The sequence below is a fragment of the Micromesistius poutassou genome (genome assembly GCF_964030765.1).
Source record: "Micromesistius poutassou genome assembly, chromosome: 7".
Lineage (NCBI taxonomy): Eukaryota > Metazoa > Chordata > Actinopteri > Gadiformes > Gadidae > Micromesistius > Micromesistius poutassou.
This window is the reverse complement of record NC_140277.1, coordinates 9,755,263-9,767,910: the sequence shown is the minus strand read 5'-3', so window position 1 is coordinate 9,767,910 and position 12,648 is coordinate 9,755,263. Positions and strand designations below refer to the sequence as shown.

Sequence of the window (12,648 nt, the reverse complement as noted above, 5' to 3'; positions counted from 1 at the left end):
GCTTGTCGTTGAGCAGCGTCTCCTTGACGAACTCTAAAAGATTCCTGCACTTTGCGCGCTCTGCCAGATGCGCAGCGCCTCCCCAACCGGAGCTCACTTGGACACGTTCCTGGACGGGAGCGGGAGAGCGGAATATAGGCTCGTAACAGCGGTGCGTTCCACTCATCTGACTCACTTGAAGTAGCCACACACACACTTTTCTACAGTTTGGTTATCGAAAATACTGTTCGGTGCCAAACATGTTTGGAATTTGGTCTCTGTGGTGCTCTTTGGCGTTCGTGTTTTCTCCTTTGGACCACAAGTTCGGGGCACGCGGTGAGATAAGTTGCCCGGCATCGAAACGCAGACACGAGCGTCTGCAAGTGATGCCGCCGGAGACAACGGGGGTTAAAGTCATAAATAACAACAGAACAGAGTTGCTCAACGGCTTGACTGTGGAATCCCATATTGTTGGCGACGGGGACCCCAACAGTGGCGGAGCGCCGCAACAGGATCTAGCGAGAGAATCCGGGATGAAGGACCCATTTGCTCCAATCTCTGCAAACCGCGCAACGATACCAAACACCAAACACACTAAGCGTTGTTTGACCGAAGATCCGAAGAGCAAAAGGAGAAAGAGGACAATACGGAGTGTGGTGAGGAGACACGCCGAAGTTTTCGAGCGGATACCCGTGGGTCAGGCTGGGCCAGGTCTCCTGGAGACCGCGCAGGGAGTGTACAGCTCCAGGGCCGAGTACAGGCGCAGCGGGGAGGAGAGCAAGGGGTCCGGCCAGCGGCAGACTGAGCCCTACCTGGACACCTCCACCTTTGCTTTGGCCGGTGACTCCGCGCACAACCAGGCGATGGTGCACTGGTCTGGACACAACAGCAGTGTGAGTTGCGGGTTTTGCGGTCTAAACATGTTGCAGCACTACACCACGCACACCTCTGATAGACCAACCAGATCACTGTTTAACTAAGTATTCATGTTAGAAATCTTATAATTAACTGTTTATAATAAGGCTTTTAAAACACTCCTTTCACTCGTGGTCATGTGGGGCCATTACGCATGGCGCATTGTTCCTCATACGCGCGCGGGTGTTTACTGTGAATAACTGGTTATTTAGCTAAGTGTGAAAAGTCCCTTGCCTTAAGACTCTTTATTACACGATGTGTTGTGGTTGTCTTGTATATTTGTGTCACTGCTTGTGAGAAACCCAAATGAAAAGGCAAGCGCATTACGCGACGGTTTATGGAGACCAATAGTGGAAACGTTCATTTGTACTTCTATACCCCCTAGTAGGGCTTTACACGACACGTTACAGCATCACTTTTACGACTCAAGCAGCACTAGGTTTGTATGTTTAAAATAACATAATTTGAATACCTTTCTTCGCCTGTTGCGAAGGTAAAAAAAAAGAAAAGATGAATCGCCTGTTTAAGTGCCCGTGTCTTAAGCAGCCATAATTAAATACTAGACAGCTTCAGGCATTAGGAACACAGTGTGACCTTTATGAAGCCGACGCATGCACGTGTGTCATCTTAACATTTGACTTTACACATTGTTGATTGCGGTCCTAATTGTCTGCCTGAATAGGCCTACATAATTGCGTCACATTCAATAAAGTGCAATCCCCCCTTTGCACTTGATTGCTAAATGGCTGCTGCGGCAAAAATTCGAAATGAATTTGCCTCACCGTCTGTATACACAATGGATTACTCTCTAAAGGCATCTGACAATCTACTGCTGGTCGTTGTGCAGTTCTGTCTTCATTCTTAATTCTTCATTCTACAGAAGCTAGAAGCACAGCATATATATATATATATATATGTTTCTTTTATATACATTTTGAATGGAAAAATGTCCTGGCGTTAGCAAATGCATAACCCTCACCCCCACCCCGAGTTAATATGCATATTTTTTCATCTTGCTTTGTCCTTTGAATTTTATGTTCCCTTCAGTTTTATGACATTTCATTCTGTTCTATTCTGTTATTTTCTATTCTCTGCCCTCTCCTTATATTCTATTATCGTCTATTCTATACCAATATGTTCTATTCTACTATTTAATTGGATGATTGATTGGCCAGTGGGTCGACTGTGCTTGATGCAATGGTTCTGGGAGCAAAAGAAATGTCTTGTCAAAGCAATGAATTTGACATAATTTGCTGCAATTTTATGAATCTGCACTCACACATTCATTCAGGTACCCCTGCTCACCAGACTGAATGACTTAATCGGCTATATTTTATATCTTTTTTATGTTTCTTGGCTTTTCTAAGTGGGACCTCAATTTACATAGATAATAAATCCAATCTAAAATATAATGTTACTTTTAAGAAAATAAAATAACATTTGAACCAAGCAGAGGGCCTCAAAGCGTTACCACCACTTCAGTTTGGTAAGATTGAAAAATAAATACGTGTATGACACCCTCAAAAAGGAGTCCACCACCCCCCACCCACAAATAATTAGACAACATCAAATCAATGTTTGGTTCCAATAGACTCGCGTTCTCCTTGAAGTGAACATCTCACAAAGTAACACATGCCCCACCCATCTAGATAGGCTCCATGAAGCAGATCCTCAAGGAGGCACCAGACTAGTGCACCATGAATTCACATCAAGTATGAAGCTGCTGCTGCTGCTGGTACTGCAGCACCAGCTCCTCTCCTGTTGTTCTGAGTCCCTGCAAGAGGCAGAGACTCTCCAGATCTCAGGGCCCCTGCAAAACAAAACGAGCTGAACCCCACTCCTCACCTCTTTCACTGATTCCCCTCAGGGTTTCCTATTGTTCTCGCTTTATCCTCGCCATAAGAACCCGCCAATGGCTCCAAACGACTTGTTTTTTTGTTTCGTTTCCTGCCATTGTAGCCATCAGGACCTCCGACGGGCCCCCCCGGGCTGGCGTTCCTCCACAAACCCAATCAGACTAAATCGGTTATTGTTGCACATCATCTCCCCATTATAAATAGATAATAAAGGTAGTGGTTGGGGGGGAGGGGGGGGGCAGGCGGAGCGGTGCCCAGGGGGACACCTGTGTTTCCAATTGGTTCATTAGATAGAGAGCCATTCCGTTTAGCGTGTGCAGGCTGGCTCGCACGAAAAGCTCCTTGATCCATGAAATCTACTGGAGTGAGCCCCCCCAATACACGGAGGGCCCCAGACGTAGACCGTGGGTGTACGAGGGGGAGTGCGACTGTCTGGCTCTGGGAGAGAAAAACACTCACAACCCCATGTCATGCTGAAATTGCATTTAGGAGTGGTAGGGGAAACCAGGCATTTTAAGTGGGAAGGTAACACTTGAATAAAGACTAATTCTAGTCAATAGGCCACCATATCTCTTCTTAGATCTACTGGATGGAGTTAAAAGAATGACGTCTGAGTTTAATTCAATTGCCTTTGATTGATATGGCCCTTCTGTGCGAGTTATACCTTCAATAGGATACTTTACACAATCTACATCAAGCCACCTGAGTATGGAGAGAAACAAATACTTCTCCTGGATTGTGTTGAGTGTAAGCATGACATGTCAATGTGACATTTGCCTTAATAGACAGGTATAACATAGTATAGTAGCAGTAGCAATAGTACAGTTATTGTGAAAAATATCACCCAATATCAAGATCGCTTGCTTTGTCCGCCCTCCATTTTGTCTTGTTCATGTCGTGGTGTGGGGCCCAGCCTGCCCCCCCACCCCCCCCAGGGATATGCCCCCCCCCCCCCCGTGTGTATATATATATAAATGATTTGAGTACAGGTCCCTGTGTGTGTGTCCCTGTGTGTGTGTGTGTGTGTGTGAATCAGGTCTCCTGCGTGTATGTGTGAGTTATGAGTGTGTGCGTGTGTGTGTGCGCGTGTGCATGTGTGTGTGTGTGTGTGTGTGTGTGTGTGTGTGTGTGTGTGTGTGTGTGTGTGTGTGTGTGTGTGTGTCCCACACACACAGTGTGTGGGATTGTCTGTGTGTGTGTGTAGATGAATCTAGCACAGCTCAAGCCTTAAAGGGTCTTTAAAGGTTACAGCCCCCAGTCATGTGTTTGCCGGAATGCAGAGAGGAACTGCAGTGTGTAGTACGCACGTACAACACAACATGTACTAGACAACACACACACACACCACAGGACAAATCTTACATTGGAAAGTTACAAATCCACTTACAACCTACTGCCCTTTACCAGGCTGCATTGGAAGTGTGCTGGAAACTATTTCTCCCCCAATATGAATAATTTCCCTCCGATATAAAAAGTATGATTTCCCACTTTTATTTCAATGTACATTTCACATGGGAACCAGTTGGTGGAATAATTCAGTAGGATCCTAGTTTTTAGCCCCGGGAACGGAACGCATGTGTGCCTTTGTCCATGAATCATTTGTGCTGCGGGACTGCGAGGCATTACTTCAACGTGGGCTCTGAGCACTTTCTTGGCACTCACGGTCTAGTTTTGCCCCACAAAGTGCATTTTAAGTACAAAATAAATGCCTCCCTTCAGTCACACGTTCAAGAACACTCTTCACTTCTCGGGGTTTCACTGCCTCCTTGCTTCCCTTCTTTTATCACTCTCATTTAGTGCAAGCTCTCTCCACACTCACTCTCTCTCTCTCTCCATCTATCTCTCTTCCCTCTCGCTCACCACCCTCTGCCCCTCTCTCACATACCAATTCAAAGACATATAGCCTTAACACAAACACAAAGACACACACTCACTCACACACACACACACACACACACGCGTGCACACAGACACAGAGACACTTTTATGTTGTGGAACTTATCATGGATCAAGCAGACACAGAATCCTATTTGATGTGTTTTGTGATGTATTAGCTAATTAGCTGTGACAACACAATGATATAGGCGGCTCATTTGGATGTGACTCACTCAAACGTAACCCCCAAACCATAAGAAAGTGTGGGAGGTGTTTCTTACATTTAGGTAATTATACATTTTAGGTCATTTAAAAATGTTCCTTGTTCATTAAAATCATGGGGAAGCTTTTTTGCCTAGTTAGTTTATGCATACAGACATAAAAGGGCATATTAATTCATTGATTCTGCACACAGCCTGAAGAAATTAGTCTAATACATAAAAACATGTTTAAAGATGAGAGGAATTGTACTTCACTGGCAGTCAAATTAAATAACGATTTAACTTTAGTATTTACATTACTTAGCGTTTAGGCTTGACAGAAACAAACTCCCTGTTACTACAGCAGGAACCTTTTAAATAAATCAAATGAAATGGGTCACAATATTTTTAAATATAGATTTATTGCATGTATTTTTGGATGCTGATGAGGCAAGCTCTCTGCCTTAATGGGGTTATTGTCATGTCAGTGTCAACCACTCCCTATGGGTTGGTTGGGGCCAGGTTCTCCAAAATACATTGAAAGTCATGGCTGTACACGGTCATATTATGTACATCCATGACTTCACGTCTCAGTGGAGCAGCACTAACTTCAGCCATCTCCCCAACACCTATTATTCCCAACCGTAAGGATTGTCTCAACCAGAAATCTAATCAAATGCTTCAGTAGGCTATGTCCTGCAGATGCTATGGGTGTCAGGAGGACCCAGTGGTCTGTACAGCTGCACATGTAGACACCGCTGAAAATAAACAAGACTGCCATTTCTTGGTATTTCTTTATGTTTTCGGAATTGCTTAATCTAATACATCTAAGATGTATGTACCATTTTTGCATATATCCGATGTTGAATCATCGTTCTAATTAGTATATGGTACAATATTATCGATAACCAATTCACTCCAAAAATGCTGCTCATTTATATCTTTAATGTTATTAATACTAACTGTCTGTGTTCGAGGCCCTTATCATCAAGATATTTGTATATTTGGCCTTTATAACAGCTTGTGCATTGTTGCTATTATACAATGTTTTTGTATACTTTGTCTATGCAGGCTATCAAATCATTGCCAAATCATTGTTTGTTGTGAAAATCTGTCTTTACTACAAGCCAGTGCCCAACCGCTGGTGTATGTGTGTGTGCAGCCTATATCTTGTGTATGTTTCCTTACTTGGTTATAATTCCTTTCATAGACAAATATGTTTGTCTATGAAACAATGTTTCATAGACATATATGACACATATATATGTTTCATATGTTTATCAAGGCATACAACTTATTTTTGAAGGGCCATAATGATATAAGAAAACATGCACAACAAAAGTACATTTTATATATAGATATATATATAGATATAACACATCAGTGTAGAGGGATATGTTATAGCACCCCACACTTCAAACGTGTTCCCATGGCGAAATGCCACTCTACTTCAAGCCTAACATAAATCGACCTACAGAGAAGGTAGTACTTTCCACAGTCTAGTTGACACGCATACTGTCCACCACTATGAAAATGATACACTAATGTATGCTCCGATCCAACCTGATAAGCATAGCATGTTACATGAGCAAGTGTCTTGCTGAAACTACATGGCAGGGCCAGTGCAATGTCTTCCAGCTAGTGATGATTAACCCCCTCCATCCCCCGAAATGTATGGTTTTATTTATTTTTATTTCACATGTATTTCTTAATTCTACATATTGGAAATCTGCAAAAAAAATCAATTTGTTAAGCCTTTATTTTGGCTCGATTTTGGTAAAATTTGTCAAAAGTTTAGGCTCAATCAAAAAAGCGATTGAACAAAAAGTATAATTCCACAGGGAATATTTACCAATGGCACCCCACAGTTTCATCATGGGTTTTTTTCCACCATTTTATAAAAATAGAGATCTCATCAAGTCGATTATCCTAGCCACTGATTTGAAGACAGTCATGCATTCATTTATCTCATCTTGGATATATTACCGCAACCACCTCCAGTGTACCTGCCCCAATCAGAAGAGCACCTTCATGTTACAGCTAGAAACCCTGCTAGCTCACCCTCTAATCTAGGCCAAATGGGATCATGCTACAGCCTGTTTCAGCCTTTTTATCATTTGCTGCCTGTCACTTAGGATTTATTACAATTATTCAAATGATTTTTTTTTATCACTTTTCAAGCCCAGATATGGGCTGGCCACTTTACTGCCCTGGTATAAACCAGGGTAATATAGACCAGGCCCAGGTGGTGTGGCAGGCCTCTACAGTCTATCCCAAGGTCTGAGCTGGAAGACGAAAGGACCACTTTAAACCAGGAGAGACCAAAATACAAGGCTTTACAGATTGGTACAGCTTTATCGTGTAACAATAGATACACGACGTACTATACAGTATATAGTAGAACCAATTACCTTTTTTGACATGTTTAAACCTTACTTTAACTTTTAATTGGACTACTTTTCAACCGGGTTCATATTTACATTGCAAGAGTGAAAACATATTTGTTGCTCCTGGATGCTGGATGCAATGCTCTGATCACATTGGTCGGAATCAGACAGGGTTCAATGGATTTTTCGGTGTGAAGCAGAAACACTTTAACCCCACATCAAAAACACATCAAATACACTTTAACATCATGTCAAAAAAGATTGATAGCTGCTTGGTTCTCAGATTTTCCTCTTAATCTGTTCCCTGCTAGAGTTAAAGGGTAAATTAACCAGAAAAAAACACTTTTCTTCAGTTGAAACTAGGGGTGTACGGTATAAACGGTATAGAAAGTACACCGGTGTGAATTTGCGCTACAGTAAAGTTACACAAAACTACTGAAAATATGGTAACGAAACGTAGTTCCTTTTTCAATTCGGTGCAACGTTACTTTCTCCCAGGGAACGATTTGACAGTGATACTGCCTTCTCAGGCAGTATGCTATTGCGCAAGCACATAGGCACGCAGGTGTGCAGCCTGCGCAATAGTCCCTTCACAAGCTCTCATTCACCGTACGAGACAGACGCTGGTAGCGTGAAGCTGTCTCTGCATCTCAGACATCGCTTCCGCAGACATTTTCCAAAGCCAGTCCTTACGACAAAAAAGCCAGCGGTGGAACGAGATAACAAACGCCGTCACTGTTTACCTGTGTAAGGACATGGTTCCCTTTCAAAATGTCAATAGAAAGGGCTTTAAAGAGATGATCAAAACACTCGATCCCAGGTAGCCTACGTGTTACCTGCCCACACACACTTCAGCCAAATTGAGATGCCAAAACTATACGGCAAGGTCCGCGACCAAGTGGAGAAAGAAATCCATACTATCCATACTGGAAGTAACTTAAAAAAAAAGAAAAGATTTAGCATTTTTGTCTATTGCAGTTTTGCTCAATAAATGTTGTTAAAATACTTCTTGTATACAAAAATAGCTGCCTAACCAGTATTTTACCCCTTCAGAAGCATTTATATCGAAATTAGAATGTATACCGTTACCGTACAGCCCTAGTTGAAAACGGCTCTGTTTGGTTCACACTAGGAGTTGGTCAGCTCTGCACCTTAGCACGCGCGAGTGTGACGTGGTTTCTTGACAATGTTTGACAATGCCTCTCACACTTGCTCTATAGAAGTCGGAAGTGGCAGTTTTTTCTAAATCCTTTCTTTTTGCAACTCATAGTAGAAGTTCTCCTGCCATAATGAGGGTATACTTACCCTTTAGTGAGTGACAATTTCCTAACTCCTGTAAATCTGCCCTTACAACCCTCTCCACTAAACACCGTAGTGGCAGTAGAATTAGCTCACTAACCCGGTTACCTTACCGGTTAACATTATTAATGAAGCCAAGATGGTTTTTCATTAACTAAAACCATGTTAGTTTTGTATTCTCTTTTACGTTTGGCATCAGCTTCATCCGGTGCATTTCATTTCCTCTTCAAGAGGAAGGATTTATCTTCATATCTGAGATCAGAACACTTCATTGGCCATACGGAAAAGGAATGAAAAGGAATGAGAAATGGTTCAAGTGCGTACACAAAAGATTAACACAAACAGCATACAGCCTAATCTGTTCCTCATACTGTTAACCAGTGGTTTGTGCACAGAAGGTTTGGGTTGCCCCCCCCCCCCCCCGCCCCCTCCTATTTTATTAATTTCTAAAGGCCCACCCGTTCAGAATTTGGTGTATTAAGAAACAACTCTGAACCACTCTACAAACTCTGCAGTGTTGTGTCCTGGTCCCCTTGTGTCATTCTGGGCCACTCCTCGGCCAGCCCTGGTAAATGAGTCTAGACACGCCACGTTTATTTGACAGCTCGAGAATCGTGATGAATCGTCATTGTCATGTCGGGCATGTTACGACAGAGGTGGCCACAGACGTAACCTTGTGGTGACAACTAGTGGTGGATTTCATGATTTGTTTGCTTGATTCAGTTTGCGTCGGTCAGTTTGCCAAGAAGAATCGTTCAGAATCGTTTGTTTGTTCGTTTGTTCAGTCGTGTTTCCGGTAGCGGTGTTGGGGGTAACGATTACAGTACGGATTTGTAATGGACTACAGTAACAATATTACTTTTTTGGGTAACGAAGTAAAGTAACGCATTACACAAAAAATATCGGTAACTACACTACTTTACTAGACAAAAGGAACGTGCGTTCCTGCGTTACCCAAGCCGTTTGCCTGTGTAAATTTCTGATCTGTTTAAGTGGTGCGTGCATGCGTGCTGCCTGTGTGTGTGCTGCTTGCCTCGGCACGTTGCCATAGCGATCGATTTGAGATGGAGATGAGCGCTAAATTGCGGTTGTCACCCCCCCCGTCAACAACTCTGCCAACCCGTAATCCCCCCCCCCCCCCACACTACTTAACTAGACTAAAGGAATGCCCGTTCCTGCGTTACCCAAGCTGTTTGCCTGTGTAAAGTTGTTACCCCCCCCCCCCCCTGTCAACAATCTTGTATAAGAGCATTTCTGTTTTAATTGTACGGGAATAAAGTGACCTTTATTTTGATACATTTTTTGGAAAGAAAAGTAATAAGTAGTGAAGTTACTTTTAGTATACAGTAACAAGTAAAGTAATCACATTACAATTTACAAAAGTAACTAGTAATTACTTTTTTTGAGTAACTACCCCAACACTGGCGGTGAATCATGGAATGCACGGTTCTCAGCTGAGTCAGTCAGACTCAGCTCCTCCCAACGGTCATCAATCAACACAACATTAACTAAGTTCCTTTCAGCTGAGGAGTGCTTCATGTTCGGAATCGGGATGTTGTTGCCCGACTGGCTCTCGTGACATCTCAGTCCTCGAGTCTTCACTGCTTAACACAGTCAGTTAACGAACAGCGACTTGCGAGTCAGCATCAGCGACTCAGCGACTAGTGGGTGAGTCTGGGAGTTAAGTCTCAGAGAACGAACAATACAAACGAGACGAACAAGAGAGAACTGAAACAGGGAATCAGGTCGGTTCATTCTTGTTAAAGTCATTCATTCAAACTGATTCATTGGCAAATGACCCATCATTAGTGACAACTTTGTCACACTTGTGTTTCCAACGAGTGCTAAAATGTGTTAAATGTCACACAAAGAGACATCATGAGGGGCGGGAGGAGAAAAACATTATGGATGATATAGAAAATAAGTATTTGGAAAACTGGATAAAAATGGTTTTTAACTGCAAATTACCATGTGGTCATTTAGTAGACGAAATATGAACGTTCTGTTGACTATTTAGTAATTTAGCTGTTATTTAATATTTGTTATTTTTTCGAAAGTTACTTGCAGTAATTGCTCTTACATGTTATTAGAAGGTAGGTGTTTCTGAAGGATGCCTATAGACTGACAAGGGGTTTGACCCCATAACTTTCAGACTATGGGTATTCACCCTTACAACCTGATTACCCGTCCTGTTTAGAAGTCAAGTCGAAATAGTGATGTCATTGGCATGTTCAATAGTACAATATCTACATTCATGTACTGTTCGGCCATCTATTTAATTGTTTGGGAACTATTCACCGTGTTTTGACCGGAACCACACCTTCGTACTGTATAGATACTGCAGTAAATATACATTATAAGAAACAGAATAATAAATGTAAATGAACGAGCACGACATAGAGCATAAATAATTATAACAAATGATTTTCAAAAAGAGATTTTCTTTAAGACAAAATTAGTATCCACAACTATAGCCATAATGCTGAATAAGTGTATAAGTGATTTTTGAAAGCTGAAGACAAACCTGTGATTAGATTCCCTTCTGGAAATCAAATTACATGCTGCTGCCTGAGGCATGACGGAAATAAACAACCGTGCAAAAAAACAGGAAGAAGGACATAACGTCCAAAATGTACTGCCATTGAAATTAACATGAGACGACAACAACTGTTTTATTGTCCATCCCGTGTGGCCCTGCCCTAGCAATGGAGCCTATTGCTTTGCCACCAACAATAAAGGGAAAAACAACCCTGTTATATTGAACCGATGGAGCGTTTCCAGATTGACCAATCAGGACAATCCTTTGTCAGTGTTTTTTTAACCCTTTCAAAATTAAGCCAATTTCCTTAATTCTGCCCCTGAGATGGACCGAATTGATTTGCGGGGAAATCTCTGAGGCGTGACGCATGGAGGCTGCGTGATCCGGAGATCAGCAGCCAGAAGGACGTATGCGAACACCATCTATACAGGGAAGGGCTAACACAGCACCATACTCCCTCCACCAGGGGATTTCCACGATGAAGAACACCGTCCGTCCCCCTGAGAATGCTTTCTCTCCCTTGTAAAAGTTCAATCCATCACCGTGATGGACTTGGTTGCGCACACCGCAACGGTTGAGTTCTGCTGCTAAGTGGAGTCTTTTGAAGGTGCAAATTAAGATGTTGCCTTTCATGAGGTGCCGTCTCCTTGAGATGCATTTTCATTTCATTTTGTCCCCTCATTCGATGACAACAACAACGACAGAACCTTTAAGGAAAATTAATGCAAATTCCCCACTGATAGTCCTCTCTCTCCACAGGTGTTTGCTGGGAAAAATCATCATGCCTAATAGATGCATGAATAACATTAATTGTTAATCATGTGAGCACAAACAAAAAGTGTAACCCATTATGTCTTTAGTTTAGTTGATTCACAGTTCAGGGAGGTGATACACAGGTCTTTGTTTTAGAATTGCCCGTTTTATATCAGGACTATGGGATCAGGGAAATTAAATTACACCTGTGAGTGTTGAAACCGGTATTACTAGACTATATAATCAATTCAAGGCAATTCATTCAAGCCAGAAACAAATATAATCTCAGTGGAAGCAACCTATACGGCATGCAGTCAACATACATTCACAACGTTATCAACAGCGGACATCGACGACAGAGCCCGGACCCCGTGCGTTAAACCTCACCCTAGCCTATCTCATATCTGCCCCTCAAAAAACCCTAGGTTCTCCACCAGATCCCGTCCTTAAGCGGAACCTTCGTCCCGCGTGTTTCCTCGGCCTCCCCTCCTCTCTGCTGAGTCACACTAACCCTATTAGCCGTCGCGCCGCCTGTCCCACGCCTCACCACTGACATATTTCCCCCATAACCCAGGGAGGGCGATGATGGATAGAGATAGCATAGCCGTTTTAGCAGCAAGCCCGGGCTACAATTAAAGAGATTAATTGATCAAGCAAATCATTTATTATTTTTATAGTTTTCCTAATTGCCGTTTCTTTATTGCCCCTGGCATCCCGTCTGTCCACGGAGCAGGAGACAGGAGGGCTGTATATAAAAGTTGAACATCTAATCTAACGTGGTATTTGACAACGCAGAGTCTCCTGGACGTGACGTGCCTCCGGTCCAGTCTGCTGGTTTCGGTGTC

The 12,648-nt window shown here is 42.7% G+C and overlaps 1 protein-coding gene across 1 annotated transcript in view; it reads left to right on the top strand.

The window, feature by feature from the left end:
* Positions 1 to 365: 365 nt before the first annotated feature.
* Positions 366 to 12,648, top strand: part of sorcs3b (sortilin related VPS10 domain containing receptor 3b) — a gene marked incomplete at both ends in the record, with an annotated part of 47,313 nt that continues 35,030 nt past the window's right edge. The window contains one exon of the mRNA XM_084470193.1: positions 366 to 872. Within this exon, the coding sequence (XP_084326319.1) occupies positions 366 to 872 (507 nt within the window). The remainder of the gene's footprint in view (positions 873 to 12,648) is intronic.